The 18,047-nt window shown below is 46.1% G+C and overlaps 1 protein-coding gene across 1 annotated transcript in view; it reads right to left on the reverse strand.

Annotated features, from left to right (window-relative positions):
* The window catches only part of MYO3A (myosin IIIA), a 1,386,887-nt gene that overhangs the window by 1,032,103 nt on the left and 336,737 nt on the right, over positions 1-18,047 (reverse strand). Inside the window, exon 11 of the mRNA XM_086939966.1 lies at positions 16,403-16,519. Coding sequence (XP_086796092.1) covers positions 16,403-16,519 — 117 coding nt within the window. The remainder of the gene's footprint in view (positions 1-16,402; positions 16,520-18,047) is intronic.

Genomic DNA, 18,047 nt, shown 5'->3' on the forward strand with positions numbered 1-18,047 from the left:
TATAATAGCTTCATCAGCTTCATGCCTAATATTTTCAGGGAGAAAAATGCAGTACTCCAGAGGCCAGGCTTATCTTTCCTTCACCCTCCCAAAAAACTAACAGTGGGGAACCACGACAATGGCCAATAGGAAAAGGGAGCCACGGGTCGAAAAAGTTTGGGAACCACTGCCTTAGTGGTTATTTAAATGGAAAATGTGCTGTCTGTTAATGAGTGTGGCTACCACACCCTGCTTTAGTAATTTAATGTTGACAGTGTGCTCCTAAATGCAACACCAGCTACATACTGTACAATTACCACTCGCCTGGTGAATGGGCATGGCTCCTTTGTAAAACTTGTTGTTTGATGCTTGGATTTCTCTGAATCCCTATGAGTTCAGTGATGTAACATTGATGGCAGCACCACCAATTTGAAAATCATTCCAGCACCACAGCCTACTAGGGCCACAGGAACTTTTATAGCACTGCAAGCTTGCTCTTAGTTACGTCTGATTCCCTCAGCTGCAGGAGTCAGACACTGAGAATCAGGATTTACTAAAGAACCTGCAGGGGCATTGTGGAAGCCTCATTGTGCATGCACTGAACGGTCAAACAGTGTGCATGCTCACTTTGGTAAATGCAGAGCAGCTCCATTCATTCCTGGCTAGCTGACACCAGCAGAGGTCAAAGAAGAAGTTATACCCATCCTGCTGGGTGGCTTCTAAATACAAGACAGTACAATAATCACTGCATTAAGACTTATGGGTAGAGGGCAAACTAAAGCAGTCAGTAAAATAACTGACTTACTTTGGACAGAGTTCTGGAGCTAAGAAAATTAATGATTTGAGCATTGTTTGTTTCATTTAATGCACAGGTATCTTTAAAACAATGTCTTCTTTATAAAAACAGATGACAAGATAGTTATCCTTGAGTCTCATTGGAAACCAGCAGAAACTCAGAAAAGAAGATGCTGCTCCTCAGAGTGAGATACTGAGAGAGGAGGAAGTTGAGTATCTGTTACACACAGTACAGTAGTAGAAATGTGTGAGCCAATAAATGAACTGAGAGAGCCGAGCCAAGAGTCTGTCTTGGCTCTAAAAGCTCAGGTAAGAGCTGAGCAATGGGGGGGGGGAGGGGGCGTGGTCTGGCCACGCAGGAAGATGGCCGCCTGATCGAACAGCTCCACTGAGGGACGGACCCCTGACGAGCTTTCTGCTCTCACCTGGTGGTCGGGATCCTGCCTTTCGTGCTCCTTCGCCGACGGTGGTTTTCTGAGGCTCTGCGACGTCGTTCTCCTCATTTCCCGGCATGTTGTCACGGAGCCTGTCAGCCCTGCAGCGCGCACCGTGAACTGAGCGCGGATGACGCCGTGCCTCTCCTCAGGGTAAGACGCGCCCCCTGCAACTCTAGAGCCGGGCTTCCTCACACTCTAGGCTGCACCCCCTCAGACGACGAGGCTCCTCAGCCTACGGAGAACATGAAGCTCCTAACATTGTGTATATTCTTAATACACGGCGCCTTCTTTTATCAGTGTTTTTAGGGGATTTCTTTGAAGTATAACAAACGAACCCCTTGAGACTTTCTTTCACATGATGTACTTCACCATCTAGAGGTCCTCTACACTATTTACTACAGGATTTTCTGTTCTGCCTCTTCCAACTCAGCTTTATGTGCCTCATTGTGTTGATATTGCAAACATATGGTCTAATATTGCTTCATATTGTTGGAATTTTGCAGGCAGGACTATAAGTATTATTGTCATCTTTAATATTTCAGTTTGTTATCTTACTTGGACTTTCTACCAGTTATGTTTCCAAGAAACATTTGACTTTTATTCATAGGCATTGTCTCCTATATCAATCCTACAAGCTCATACTTTCCTTCGAGGCAGACCTGGATGTATGATATTTTTCTTTTCTCACATGTTGCCTCCTTCTTTGAGATGCGCTTTACCTTCAAAATCAGTGCGCGCTTCTTGATGTGTATGACCATTTTTTCGCCATTACATTGCTACTATACTGCTGTAAATATTTACTGTATTTACATTCTTTGCTTTTGAGGTAGTCTTGGCACGCAAGATTGCTTCTTCCAGCACTTCCCTGGTTATGTGATATACTATTTACTATTTTGTTGCAATGCTGTAATACCTTTTCCGATTTCAGGCACTAGCTGTATGCTATTTGTATTAGTCATTTTCTTGCTGCATACAATTTATTACCTACTTGTTGTTGGATACTCCCCTGGCTTCACCATTGCCTCATATTCCAATATTTCCTCTATTCGCTATTGTAGACCGCCATTGAAACGATACATAGACATGTCTAACAATAGGAATGGTGGTCGCGGGTCTAAACAACCACTTTTCAATGAAGTGGTAAAACAACCCTCTCCTTTGACAGTTAAAGGTAACGGCTCTACGTCACCCCCTTCATCGCAAACCGTATTACCTCAGAGCGACAAGTCCCTGTCTGACACTATGCAACGCATTTTTCAAGAATTTTCTGGGGTCTACCGGCGATTGGAGGGCCTGGATATTGCTATGACTTCATTGACTGCAGAAACTAAGTCTATCAGGGCAGAACTTACTACTTTCCACACCAGGATTGACGTAATTGACTCTAAAATACTGGACATAGAGGGTCGACTGGATTCTTTTCAGGGTTCTGATCAAGATCTACTCTTCCTACATAGTAAGATCGTCGATTTGGAAGATCGCAGTCGTAGAGACAATATCCGTTTTTTTGGCTTTCCAGAAAATATTGAGAAACAAGATATGAAGTCCTTTCTTTGTGATGCCCTTCCCACTTTGACTGGAATCTCTTTTACTCCTCCTCTTGAGCTCCAACGTGCTCATAGATTGGGACCACCACATCCTGGACCTTCTGCAAGACCTAGACAAATCATTGCTTGTTTCCTTCGACATGAGCAAACTAGACAGATTCTATTACTGGCTCGTACACATGGCTCCTTTCTGTTTCAGGGTCATACCATCCAAATGGCTGCAGTCTTCTCTAAAGAAACAAATGAACGGAGTAAGGCGTTTCTCTCCATGCGACCCCAGTTACGTCAAATGGACATCAAATATGGATTATTTGAACCTGCACGTTTTCGTATTACTAGGAATGGAGTGTCCAAAGACTTCTACGATCCTGCACTTCTACAGCAGTTTCTGGATGATATTATAAGTAGGTATTTGGTGGTAGAGTTTCTCTAAGAGAGAAAGCGTCCGCACATAAAGTTGGTACAGCTCTCAAAGCATATCTACGTGTAATGTCAATTATATAGGTATATTACTATGAGGTGCACTATTGTCCTGTTATACACCCACCACCCAGCGTGTCAAACTAGCAAGGATTGCTAATATCAAGAACCAAAGAAAAAACAGGTCTATCAAGCACTCTCAAAATTGTTTAGCATTTCAAACAATTATTATTATCATTCAAGTTATAAGGTCAATCAACCAAATTGTTCATTGACAGTTGTGCTTCACTTAAGTAAGTGTAAAGTTCATTTGCAGAAAGTAGAATTCCAAAATACGGATCCAAACAAGATGTTAGGCTTCAAATTCTTTATTTCATACACATTAAAAGTTTTTCCAGCTCACACCACCGACACGTGTTTCGTCTCATGGAGACTTTTTCAAGGCAAAGGATATTATGAAGGGGTGTTAATTTAACACGAGTCTTGTCTCCCAGTGTAGGTATGGATGAAATCAAGAATCACACTATCAATATGAGTCCGAATGGAATATTCCAATGGGAAGCGATCCTAACAATCCAGGTCACTTAACCTGACTTATATATAGAGCATGAGGAGTAGTCCAATGTCGCGATCAAAGGCTTCAGTGGTAATCTTAGTAAATTCAGAAGTCTTGCTGCATGGAGATTGGTTCGTTATTTCACAAGTTGTAGAGGGACCATAAGTCTCTCCTTCAGAGCGCCGTCAAGGGGGAACCTCCACTGCTTGGAGTTTCTGGATGATGTCAGGTCCGATGATATGGAAACTCAGTCTCCTTCCACTGCCCGATCCTCTCAATCCAAGCCCTCATCTACGAATCTGCCAACGTCTCATTTATATACCTCTCCTGACTCTAGACTAAGTGGCAGAGATCTCACTCGTCTGCCTCGTTCTAAGGAAGACAAAGATTCGGCTCTACGCTCTGTCTCTTCTCACACTAATACACAGCAAAGAGACAAGTCTAGATCGCCTCTTAAGATGCCATCTGATGCTGACTGAACCCTTATATAAGCTTATAGCAGTGTTTACTGTTCACAATGCTTTTGTTGCTTGCTTAGCTCACTGAGATTTTACTGTATGGTATAATAAGGTTTACTTTCCTTAGTGTTCTATATAGTGTTCTATGCCCTGCTATTCTTCTATATATTTGCTACTAATATGTGTTTTTCAGTTTTCTAGTTATTCATTCATTTTCAGACTTCACTTATTATATGCTTTAAGGCTATTCCGTATCCCAAATCAAATCAAATCAAATCAAAAACATTTATATAGCGTGCTACTCACCCGGAGGGTCTCAAGGCGCGTGGGGAGGGGGGTTCCGCTACTGCTTGAACAGCCAGGTCTTGAGCTGCTTCCTGAAGGCGAGGTGGTCTTGGGTCAGGCGGAGGTGGATCGGGAGGGAGTTCCAAGTCTTGGCGGCCAGGTAGGAGAAGGACCTTCCTCCTGCTGTGGCTCTTCGGATGCGGGGGACGGCGGCGAGGGCGTGGCTGGTCGATCGAAGCTGGCGGACAGGAGTGTAGAAGTTGAGGCGGCTGTTGAGGTATCTTGGGCCTTGGTTGTGTAGGGCTTTGTGTCTTGGTGAGGAGACGGAAGGTGATTCTCTTGTTGACCGGGAGCCAGTGCAGGTCTCTCAGGTGTCCGGAGATGCGGCTGTGTCGGGGGATGTCGAGGATGAGTCTTGCTGAGGCGTTCTGGATCCGCTGAAGTCTCTTCTGGAGCTTGGCGGTAGTTCCGGCATAGAGGGCGCTGCCGTAGTCCAGTCGTCTGGTGACGAGGGCCTGGGTGACCGTCTTCCTGGTCTCGGTGGGGATCCACCGGAAGATCTTGCGTAGCATGCGCAGGATATTGAAGCAGGACGAGGAGACGGCGTTGACTTGTCTGGTCATGGAGAGGGAGGAGTCCAGGATGAAGCCCAGGTTGCATGCGTGGTCTGTCGGTTTGGGTGCGCAGCCCAGGGCGGGGACCACCAGGAGTCGTCCCAGGCGAAGGGCGAGGAGCCGAGGATGAGAACTTCCGTCTTGTCTGAGTTCAGTTTCAGGCGGCTGGTCATCATCCACTCAGCTACGTCTGTCATCCCTTCGTGTAGGTTGGCTCTGGCGGTGGCTGGGTTGTTGGTGAGGGAGAGGATCAGCTGAGTGTCGTCGGCGTAGGAGATGATGTTGAGGTTGTGTTGGCGTGCGATGGCTGCGAGGGGGCTCATGTAGATGTTGAAGAGGGTGGGGCTGAGCGATGATCCCTGTGGTACGCCGCAGATGACTTCGGTGGCTTCTGATCTGAAAGTTGGAAGGCAGACTCTCTGAGTCCTTGCGGCGAGAAAGGAGATGATCCACTCCAGTGCCTTCTCCTGGATTCCGACGCTGCTGAGGCATTGCACTAGGGTGCGGTGGCAGACAGTGTCAAAAGCCGCGGAGAGGTACAGGAGGATGAGGGCCGCTGTTTCTCCGTTGTCGAGCAGGGCTCGGATGCCATCGGTGGCTGCGATGAGGGCGGTCTCGGTGCTGTGGTTGGTCCGAAAGCCAGACTGCGAGAGGTCGAGGGATCCATTCGTCTCGAGGAAGGCGGCAAGCTGCTTGTTGACGGTCTTCTCGATGACTTTGGCCGGAAACGGGAGGAGCGAGATGGGGCGGTAGTTTTTGAGTTCGGTGGGGTCCGCTAATGGTTTCTTCAGTAGAGCACTGAGTTCGGCGTGCTTTCAGCTCTCCGGGAAGGAGGCGGTGTTGAAGGAGGTGTTGATGATGTCCCGCAGGTGGGGAGCGATGACAGCGTCGGCCTTGTTGAAGACGTGGTGAGGGCAGGGGTCGGTTGGAGATCCGGAGTGGATGGAGTTCATCGTACGGATGGTGTCTTCGGTGGTGATCGGGGTCCAGACGCGGATGGAGGTGGTGGGTGGTGTTGGTGCGGTCGTGGGGAGCGTTGGTTGCGTGCTGAAGCTGTTGTGTATGTCTGCGATCTTGTTGTGGAAGTAGGAGGCGAGGGAGTTGCAGAGGTCTTGCGATGGGGTGATGTCGTTGTTTCCGGCGTTGGGGTTGGAGAGCTCTTTAACGATGTTGAAGAGTTCCTTGCTGCTGTGTGCGTTGTTGTCCAGTCGTTCCTTGAATGTAGTTTTCTTGGTGGCGTGGATCAGTTGATGGTGTTTTCGAGTGGCGAGCTTGAGGGTGGTCATGTTGTCTGGTGTTGGGTCTCTGCGCCAGGCTCTTTCGAGGGCTCGGCAGTTCTTCTTGGAGCTCTTGAGTTCGTCGGTGAACCATGGTGCTTTCTTACTGCCGGGTCTGTTAGGCAGGGTCCTCAGTGGGGCGAGGTCGTCTGCGCAGGTGCTGATCCACTTCGTGAGGTTGTCGGCGGCCTGGCTGGGGTTTGTCTGAGCTGGTGGGAGGGTGCTGGCTCAGGGATGCGGCGAGCTGGTCGGCAGTGATCTTGTTCCAGCTCCTGCGTGCAACCTGTTGCTGGTGATGGTGGATCGTAGTTCTTCTGAAGCTGAAGTGGATGCAACTGTGGTCCGTCCAGTGGAGTCCGGTGGCGTGGCTGAAGACGATGTCCTTGCTGGATGAGAAGACGGGGTCGAGTGTGTGTCCGGCGTAGTGGGTGGGAGTGGTCACCAGCTGCTTGAGACCGAGGTTGGCGAGGTTGTCCAGCAGGGTGGTGGTGTTGCGGTCGTTGTTGTTCTCCAGGTGGAAGTTGAGGTCCCCGAGGAGGATGTAGTCAGCGGAGGGGAGGGCGTGCGGGCAGATGAAGTCGGCGATGTCTTCGCTGAATTGTGTGCGTGGTCCCGGGGGACTGTAGATGAGGCGGTTGTGAGGGTGTCGTCGGTGTTAGTCGTGATGCGGATGGTGTTCCTGTGGACGATGGTGATGCCTCCTCCGGTCTAATTGCCGCGGTCCCTCCGGGTGATCTTGTATCCGTCTGGGATGGCGATGGCGATGTCAGGTGCTGAGGAGGCGTTCATCCAGGTTTCCGTGAGGAAGGCGACGTCTGGAGATGTGGTGTCGAGGAGGTTCCAGAGTTCGATAGCGTGTCTGTGGACGGAGCCAGTGTTGAGCAGGATGCACTTCAGGTGGTTGCTGCTGGTGCTCGGCCTGGTGGGTGATCGTGTGGTGCAGGTCCGGATGCAGGTGAACTTGCAGGAGTGGCAGCTGAAGGGTCCGTGGGTGCGTCTCGGGGTGGCTCGGTAGCAACCCGGGATCCGACCGGTGTTGAGTGCGTTGAGTTTGGTAGAGTCGTAGGACAGTCGGGTTGTCTTCCGTCGGTGGGGGCCAGGGGTCCTGGCACTGGGCGCGGTCCAGGCACGGACAGGCGCAGACGGGCTTACCATTGGCGCGTCTCCGGCGCACAATTGACGCGCCCGCTGTGCGTCAACGCTGCGGGTGCGCACGGTCGCCATTTATGGCGAAGTGCGAGGGAGGGAGGAGCAGCTGGGAGGCGGGAGCGGGGAGGGCACAGAAGGCAAAGGGGGTGTGTCCTTAGACACGGCTGCGGGAAGTGGGGAGCGGGGCGGGAGGGCACCGGGGAAAAACAGCAAGGGAAAACGGCACAAGGGGGCAGAGAAATCCGAAAAAGGGGGCAAAAGCCTAAAGAAGGCTACAAGGCAGCACAAATACCTAAACAAACACAGTAGCGCAGGAGGCCACCCCAAGCGACGGTGGGGGGCGTGGTCAGCAGGCAGGCTGGCTCAGCGAGGCTGAGAGGCTGCGACAGGTGGGGGAGCACACGCTACAGCTGGTGGCCGTGCGGCGCGGGGGTGTCCTACGAGTAGGTCACACTCACCTGTGCTGCACGGTCGCCATTTATGGCCAAGTGCGAGGGAGGGAGGAGCAGCTGGGAGGCGGGAGCGGGGAGGGCACAGAAGGCAAAGGAGCGTGTCCTTAGACACGGTGGCGGGAAGCGGGGCGGGAGGGCACCGGGGAAAAACGGCAAGGGAAAACGGCACAAGGGGGCACAGAAATCCAAAAAAGGGGGCAAAAGCCTAAAGAAGGCTAAAAGGCAGCACAAATACCGAAACAAACACAGTAGCGCAGGAGGCCACCCCGAGCGACGGCGGGGGCGTGGTCAGCAGGCAGGCTGGCTCAGCGAGGCTGAGAGGCAGCGGCAGGCGGGGGAGCACACGCTACAGCTGGTGGCCGTGCGGCGTGGGGGTGTCCTACGAGTAGATCTTTCTTTCCCCCTGTTCATTCCCCTAGTTACGGTGTTGTTATTGTTGTCACGTCTCTCGCTAAAATGTTTCATTTTTTATTTTTACTTCGGTTTTATATGATGTCTCTTTGTTTCCTTGTTCTCTTAGTTCAAATTGTCTTTGATCCTTTTCCTTTGTTTCTCTTCTGTTGTCCTTTATGGTTTTCCCCCTCCTCTTCTTTTATCTTTTACCTATTATCTCTTTCTCCCCTTCTCTATGACATTGTTGGTTTGTTCCCTTTCCGTATTTTTTCTTTTCAGGAGCTTTATTTTCTCGTCTTCTTGTTCTATTATTCTCGTCCAGGTTTTATTCTGAAGTCGTGTTTCCCTTTTGTAGTATGATCACTGTTGTCCTCTGATTCATAATGTGGCTTATGCCTTCTTGTTCTTTTATGTTTTTGCATTAGGTGTTGGGCCTCCTCAGACTTTATATCTGATTGCAGGTTCTCCTTAAAAGTTGCTATTTTTCCCCTGGTGGTCCTTTTTCCAATGCATTCCTTTTCCTGTGAAGCTGTACTTGAAGTTAATCGTCACATTATCTATTTCCTTCGCCCCGCTTTGGACGGTTTCACGTATTTTTTCTAATAAGTTTTGCTGTTTTCTTAGGCTTCTTTTCATATGCATTCTCATCTATACTTTTTATTTCCTGGCCTCCCCCCTCCTTATGATGGTACCGGATCTTCTTTTTCCTCTCAATTAATTTTCATATTTCTTTCACTCCCCCTTTCCCGTCTCTTCTATTTCATATTTTCATTTTCCTGGCTTTCATTTCTTTCTCCTCAAATTTTTCTCTTATTATATGATTCTCTTCTCATAATTTTAATGATTTTTCTACTATACTGACTTTGTTCCATGAAAGTATTGTATGTTTTCCAAAATGTTATTGTTGCAACTATGTTCTCAATGCATTTCATACTATTTCGCATTATCAATTACTCCCCCAGATCCCGATTCTTCTTTGCTTGAAGGGGGTCTGGCCTCCCTTGGCACTGTTGTAGGTGCACCCAGACCCGTAGTTAACAGTCCAGGTTGTTTTTCTCTTCTACTTTTCATACTCACTTTTCTTTTACCTTTTCTTTTTCCTGCTTTCCTTCTCCTTTTCCCTAACCATTTTTTCTACCCTCTATATACTAGTTTATTTTCGGTTTCCCAGAGTAGCATTTCTCTTCTTTTTTGTCTCTGCTTTTCCTCACTTCTTGTTCACTCACTCCTATTATCATGCCTTCTATCCATCCGTTGTCTGTCATTTCTTGGAATGTTCATGGCCTCACCCATTACATAAAACGTAAGAAAGTTCTTTCCTATTTACATTCTAAGCATGTGGACGTTGCTCTATTGCAGGAGACTCATTTGGACGACATTGAGTCTAGTAAGCTCGGCAGGGACTGGGTTGGTAAAGTCATCCATAGTGCAGTCTCTAAACCTCATCCCAACAATCCTAACCCTAGTCGTAAATGCGGAGTAGCCATCCTTTTTCGAAAGTCACTTCCTTTCACAATTTTAAAGTCATGGTCTGATCCGGAAGGTTGGTATGTTTTTGTCAAATTGAAGCTTGGCAATTCCTTCATTTGTCTTGGTTCTGTATACGGTCCTCTCGTTTCCAAAAAGCAATTTTTTCTTCGAGTTAATCGTCTTCTTACGGAAATAAGTGCTTCTCAAATTCTCATTGGGGGTGATTGGAATTTGGCACTGGATCCTGTTCTTGACAGAACAGGTTGCATTGATACTCTCAACGTTTATGACAGAGCCATTTTCGGTGACATTCTTGCTGACACTGGTCTTGTTGACCACTGGAGACTAAGTCACCCACAGGATAAAGAATACACGTTTTTTTCTTCTACTCACGGTACGTTTTCGCGCCTTGACTACTTTCTTCTTCCGCAACATTCAGTCCGATTGGTTACTGATTCCAAAATTTTAGAAGCAGCTATATCTGATCATTCTCCTGTTCTTTTGTCTCTAGATTTGGGTCTTATGAGCCTGGGGCGCAAATCGTGGCGTTTGAATATCAACAAATATGTAACGCAAAGGGTAAACTTCTTTTGCAATCCCACTTACGTGATTATCTTCTCAATAATGAAGACTCAGTTTCCTCTAAACGAATGGTCTGGGCAGCTGCTATGGCAACCATTAGAGGTCAACTTATGCGGGACGCTGCTCTTTATAATAAAAAGTACGCTGCCAAGCAAATTGATCTAGAAAAGGATATTCGCCGACTCTCTCAATTATATATTTCGAAACCAACTCTCCAAAACTGAAAGTTATTGGAACAGGCGTGTCCCTCAATACTCTTTTTACTTCTAAGGCGGAATATGCCTTACAAAAAATTAAAGGCTGTCACTACGAACAAGGGGAGAAAGCTGGTCGGTTATTGGCTGCGCAGTTGCGTCAAAGAGAGGCCGCTATGGCGATTCCAGCAATCAAATCAAGCAGTGGGGATATTCTTACTCGGCCACAAGAGATAGTTGAGGAGTTTGCCTCATTTTACCGATCTCTCTACTCTCCAAGTACTCAGGTAGACACGCTAGCGATGTCTAAATTTCTAGATGAAGTACATCTTCCGCGGCTTTCCGATGATGGCAGAGCTCTACTTGAGGGATATATCACGAAGGAGGAAATTTCCTCAGCTGTATCTGCCTTACCGTATCATAAAGTTCTGGGAGATGATGATTTTCCTCCTGAATTTTTTAAATGGACTGGTCAGAGTATGATTGATACTCTTCATGCTGCCTTTGGGGAAGCCGTGGAGTCTTCTCTTGGTTCTATCTCTAACAAAGCCATCATAGCGGTTTTGCCAAAACCTGGCAAGGATCGTCTATTGTGCGGTAGTTATCGTCCTATATCTCTCTTAAATTCTGATGTTAAGATTCTTGCCTGCATTCTCCCATCACGACTTTGCAAGGTTTTACCTTCTTTAATCCATAACTCCCAAGTAGGTTTTGTTCCCGGTCGTTCCTCCCGAAATCACTTACGTACTCTCCCCCATGCCCTATGGTCCGCTAAGCATCTTGCCGATGATGCCCTACTTCTTTCTTTGGATGCTAAAAAAGCATTTGACTGAATCGAGTGGGAATATCTTTTTACCATAATGCAAAGATTTGGATTAGGCGATCAGTTCATAGCTAAAGTGCGACTACTTTATGATAGCCCATCTGCTCAAGTTAACTGTGGAGGTTTTCTCTCTACTCCATTTTCTATTCGGCGAGGTACCCGTCAAGGTTGTCCACTCTCCCCTCTTCTTTTCCTTTTGGCTATAGAACCTTTGGCTGCTGCAATTCGTCAATCGACTGCTGTGACGGGCGTTCCTCTTCCAATTGGTCATTCAAAAATGTATTTATATACGGATGATATTCTTCTCACACTTACTGATCTTCCCCGCTCTCTCCCTGCCCTCCTCCGTGTCATTGATGATTTTTCTTCTTTCTCTGGCTATAAGATAAACTGGGATAAGAGCGAAGCTTTACCTATGTCCATTGGTACTACAAAGGATGCAATCTCTGGTTTTCCATTTCATTGGCAACCTTCTCGGCTTAAATATTTAGGGATACTCCGCAATAGGGGATTGGATAACGTTGTCACGGACAATTTAACTCCTTAATTGCGCAAATGCAAAGAGACTTTGATAAATGGAAGGCCTTGGGTTTATCCCTTTGGGGACGGTTCAGGCGATTAAGATGGTCACCTTACCACGTTTTCTTTATGTTCTGGGTATGCTCCCTTTGACTATTCCTCTGGCTACTCTTCGGTCCATTGATTCCAAAATTAAACTTTTTATATGGGGTACAGCTAAACCGCGTCTCACCTTAGCCAAATTAAAATCCCACCAATTACAGGGAGGTTTGGGTCTTCCCTCTATCGAGCATTACTCCCTTGCCCTTCATCTTTCCCATCTTTCTTTCTTTTAACCTAAGTCTAAAGACATCCCTCAATGGGTTCCACTTGAACGCCACTTATTGGCTTCTGGCCCTGGTTTGTCCCTTTTATATGGAAAGGGTTCCAGCTCTCTTGACCCCAAAAATCCTATATTATCTGCTATGTATAAGTCTTGGCAAAGAAGTCATTGTCTCCTTAAATCTAACTCGCGGCTTCATTTTAATGCTCCTATATGGTCTAACTCGGCTATTCGGGTTCGAGGTCACACTGTGTCCTGGCCCCTGTGGCAGGAGGTTGGTATTCACTCCCTGGAACAACTGTTTCATGGTGATAATTTTAAATCCTTTTCCCAATTCAGTGAGGAATTCCATCTACCGCCCACGCAATCCTGTAAATATTCTCATCTTCAACAAGCTATCACAAAGCATCTAGGCTCCCCACCTGAGGTGTTGTCCGCTTCTCCTATTTTATCTTATCTGAATTTATTGGGAACTTTTAAGGGTGTCACCTCTGGTCTTTATAAGACTTTCCTACATCCTCTATTTTCGCAACTCCTTTCAAAAGCTCTTCAATTGAAATGGCAATCACGTTTATCTGTGACATGCTCAGATACTCAGTGAGATCTCATTTTAGAAGGCTTACATAAGGGTGTTCGAGAAGCTCGCCTTAAATTTTGTATTTTTAAAATTCTTCATGAATGGCACTGGTCCCCGGTCAAATTACATCATGCTAAGTTACTTTCGCATTCTTTGTGTTGGAGATGTTCGGCTTCCGGTTGTGATATAACGCACATTTTCTGTGAGTGCCCTCGTACTAGGTCATTTTGGCTTTTTGTACGAAAGACTTTGGCTCATTCTATGTCATTACCTTTACCCTTTACCTCTGCAAATATAATTTTACATGATTTTCGTGGCCTTTCAAAGTTTACTAAACCACAGACCCGTCTTCTCCATACTGCTCTAGCCACGGCAAAAATGTGTATATTGCGTCATTGGAAGTCTTCATTACCTCCTTCTCAGGAGGAGTGGTTGGTGGCAATGATACAAACAGCTTCCTATGAACGTATAATCTATAATTGGCAGGATCAAGCTTCCATCTTTCTCCAAGTCTGGTCCCCATTCCTGGAAACCACAGTGTACAATGACTCTGTCTCTACTTCTTCTTCTTCTCCGGCTACTCTTCCTTCTTAATTCCACCTTCTTCGTAACATGCTCACTCTCTTTTACTCCTCTCTTTTGCGCTTCTTCTCCTTCTTCTTGCTTCATATCTCTTCCCAATTAGTTTGCTACTCTGGGGATCCTTTTCTTTTTCTTTCTTTCTCTTTCTCTTTTTCCTTTCATTTCTTCTTTTTCTTCTCTTTTCTTTCTTTTACCCCTATTTTTGCCCTATGAATTCTAGAGGATTTGTTGTTTTATGCCTCCTTTGTTATATGTTTTGAATTGTTTCCTCATTTATGATATGTTTCATTTTTTCCTCTCCATCTGTATCTGCATTTGTGATTTATATAAACTTTTCTTAATAAACAATTTCAACACACAAGAGCTGAGCAATAGAAGTATTTGGCAGGAAATCATGTAACAGATATTACGCAAAAATTTGATAAACTGTCTTCAAAATTCATATATCACTGCTTTGAGAGGTGTTCACTAAAAGTGACATGAACTTAGAAACATTCATGCCCCCACACCCCACTCTGATGACACTACCACTAGTGAACTAAGAGACCAATTAGTTGTCATGTGCACCCTTTATGGGGGCTTATTCTTATTTTACACTGAGTAACATTCTAGTCAATTCTAGTCAATTAAATCAAAAACCAGAGAGAATTTTGTCACACACACATCTTCATGTACTTCAAGGTTCTCTCATATGCAATGATGAAAAAATAGGAGGCAAGATAAAATGAAATAATTGCCTAGGATCACACAGTTTGATAAAGTGGGCAAGCCACAATTGATTCCAGGTTTTCTGGTTTCACAATGCGTAACTCAGCCACTAGATTGGTATCTCTTTCTCACTAAGTTAGAAGTTTGTCTGTCCTTCTTGTCGCATGAGATTAAAGCAGTAATACTCAAAGTACAGCCAGGGGGCCTCAAGCGGCCCTCCTGACCTTTACATGCACCCCCCTGGTCAAGAGCATCACTGGGCTAATGTTTAGGTGACTCAGCACTAACATAAAAAATATGTTAAATAAACCGGAAAGCATTTGTTTTAAAGTTAATTGAAATTAAAGAAAGGAAGTAACTAGGTTATCCTAAACCTCTTAACTTTAGGGACACCATCATTTATAAACATATCTTGCAGTAAAAGTATGATAAAGTCTATTCATAGTTCATTATCATGCAGAACCGTTTCACCTTAGTACATCAGATTATCTGTGCATTGAGAAGTATTTTTTTAAGTGACGGTTTTCAAACAGGAAGTGAGAAACATCCATTCTTCCTTACACTCTGACTACAGTTCCAATAGTGTATAAAGAGACAAGTCAGTAGTCATGTGCACCTTTTGGAGGGTGGGGTTACTATTATACTTGAACAACATAGTTTATTAAATCAGATACTGGAGAAGGCTTTGTACAGCACACATGCTGTAGTCATGTAGTTCGAGGTCCTTATGTGCTAATAATGAAAAAGGAGGGAAAGTGAAATAAAATAATTACCTAGAATCCCATAGTTGGTTAAGCAGACAAGCTGGGATTAATCCCAAATTTTTGGTTTCACATTGTGCAATTCAGACACATGGAGGGAGATTTATTAAGAATCTACGCCGTGTTTTCATCACAAAAGTGATGCAAATTGGCGCAAAATCATTTCTTCAGATTTAATTTCCAGTACTGAACTTGTTAAAAATTCCCATCCTCTGTTTCTGTCCTGCAATGCTACTCAAACGAAAAAAGGTGCTACGAGGGATTTTTAATCAAATCAAGCCCTCGTCACAGCACTTAATCACGAGTACACCCAATTAATTGTATGGATGGTCACATTCACAGCAACATTCAGTGCAAGTGTAAAAGCGGACTAGACCCTTGAAACACACAATCCCTGTCCAATGCCTGGTACTGCCTGCACTGGAAGCCTGTCTCTACCTTAAGAGACTACTGCAGAGCATCAGCCGGCCAAGGAGACTCTATAGCTATGCATTGCCACTGTAGTACTTATGTGCATGTATTGCCCTATGCAGTTTTATCTACTATGATTGTAAAAAGTGTTTTTGGTCATTTGCTTTTCGATGGGTGTTCTATTCAGTTGTGGTTAGTGCAGTACAGGGGAGGTGAGTTGGGCAATGAAACAAAAATAAAGAAAACTTACTTGTGAACGCCGCCGCCTCTCCTCTGCCCTCTTCTCCGTCCTCTTCTCTCAGAAGTACAGAACGGAAGCTCACAGGCTCTCAGACTCCCCCAGCCAATCGAAACTCTGCTGTCACAAGCATGACAGCAGCGTAATGATTGGTCTGAGCGGCCTGTATGGCTGCCCAGGCAATGCCTGTGAGTCTGATACAGTTCTCAACTCGGAGTGAAACACAATCAGGTGGAAAAATTCTAAGTGCGCGTGAGGGTTTGGCCAGCCTAAGAGGGTCGGCCAAACTGTCATGCATATTTAGAGACTGCTAACCACTCCTCCCTCTGCTCTGGCCAGCCCAGCCCAGCTCCACGCCGCCCCACCCTAACCTGGCTCCGACACTGGAAAATAAAATGATAACATAATGCTATTATCATTTTATTTTTTGCACTGCTCAAAGAGCAGTGGGGCAATGCTCCTACACCTTAGCAGAGGAGCAGCCATTGGTTATATTTTAAACAAATAATTGATGTTACGTGTAATGGTTTTAATTAGCTATGCACTTTTTAAAATAAATTTGAAATTTGGCATACATTCCTGCTCTGGCAGAGAGTTATGAGAATATATTAATTTTCATTGTATTATATTGTATGCAAGTTGGGTTGACACCTTTTGATGTGCATAATGCAATCAGAAACAAATTATTTAACCCCTTCGACACTCATGACGAGCTGGGCTCGTCATGGTGTAGCCTCCTCATACACTGATGACGAGCCCAGCTCGTCAAAAAACAATATAAAATAGCAATTCCCAGCACAGGAGGGGAATTGCCTTAGCAGCCATGGAGTTAAATGCACAACTAATTTCTTACCTGTGGCGAATAAATGTCTAATTTTCTGAATGGATTAACAGCAATGAGAATGTCACCAACGTAAGTGTATATCTCATCCCTTGAGTAACGCTGCTGTAATTGTTCGGTCACTGTATTCTGCAAAATAATACACACAGAATTGTATTATTGGATGACAGCACCAGATTAAAATGTATGCATGGTATATTACATATTAATGGGATTTTATTTCAGGTGTTCTTTCAAGATCTGAGCTTAGGTGTAAATCTGAAAGCTGAGAAGCCGACAGATCCACATTGATTTGCAAACTACACCTACCCTCACCAGGAGCCCTCTTCCCTTCTTTATTGCTATCAGGTAGAGGGGTTCTAGCGTCAGCCAAATTACCCATAGAGGATCTTTTGACAAACGCTAGATCCAGGGAAACTCTTTCCTCCATCAGGGAGATGCTTTGATCTATGAATGTGTTAGCCTTGGTGATAAAATCATCCATGGGACCTAACAGTTTCCCCGCACTACCAGAGGCCTTAGATTTATTTCCTCTAGTTAACATCCTGTTTGCTAAAGGGAAAAGAACAAAAGTTAAATGTAAAAGAAGGTGGTTAGAGGGGGGGCCCAGTCCAGTCTCTCCGGTCCTCGAACGGCCTCAAACGGCCCGCCCTTTGCCCGGGCTTCACCCCGGGCTTCGTCCCGCCCGCGTCCCGCTAGCGCGGTAAGGGCGGTTTGTATTTAACGAGGAGAAAGAGGTGGAGTCCGGGAAGAGGCAACAGGTGCGCGTGTTGTGGTGAGCGCTAAGACCTGTGGGCATCGCAGTTCCGGACTCGGCAATCCAGTGACGGTTGTCTCAACACCCCAAGAGTCACAGGCAAATACAGGGGCAATTCTTCTCCGGTCACAAAAACGGCTGAAAGGGCAGAGTCACTGTTACGACCGCGAGCGGCCGTATCTGCCTGTGACTCTTGGGGTGTTGAGACAACCGTCGCTGAATTGCCGAGTCCGGGACTGCGAGGCCCACAGGTCTTAGCGCTCACCACAACACGCGCACCTGTTGCCTCTTCCCGGACTCCTCCCAACTGATTGGGGCCTCTACAACTACGACTCGCGGCGGCCGCTCGTGGTCGTAACAGTGACTCTGCCCTTTCAGCCGTTTTTGTGACCGGAGAAGAATTGCCCCTGTATTTGCCTGTGACTCTTGGGGTGTTGAGACAACCGTCACTGGATTGGCGAGTCCGGAACTGCGAGGCCCACAGGTCTTAGCGCTCACCACAACACGCGCACCTGTTGCCTCTTCCCGGACTCCACCTCTTTCTCCTCTAGTGTTTGTCAAAAGATCCTCTATGGGTAATTTGGCTGACGCTAGAACCCCTCTACCTGATAGCAATAAAGAAGGGAAGAGGGCTCCTGGTGAGGGTAGGTGTAGTTTGCAAATCAATGTGGATCTGTCGGCTTCTCAGCTTTCAGATTTACACCTAAGCTCAGATCTTGAAAGAACACCTGAACTACTGCCACAAACCCTTCCACAAATGACTTCAGATGAAAGAGTGAAAGCAAGGGGAAGGAGGGAGGGCGCTATAAGGAAAAGAAAGCCCCATTTGAAAAATTCTATACCTAATGAGACCGATAACATCCCTAGTATTCCACAAAATCCACCACCTACTATAGAACA

The sequence above is a fragment of the Lissotriton vulgaris genome, chromosome 10 (genome assembly GCF_964263255.1).
Source record: "Lissotriton vulgaris chromosome 10, aLisVul1.2, whole genome shotgun sequence".
Classification (NCBI taxonomy): Eukaryota; Metazoa; Chordata; class Amphibia; order Caudata; family Salamandridae; genus Lissotriton; species Lissotriton vulgaris.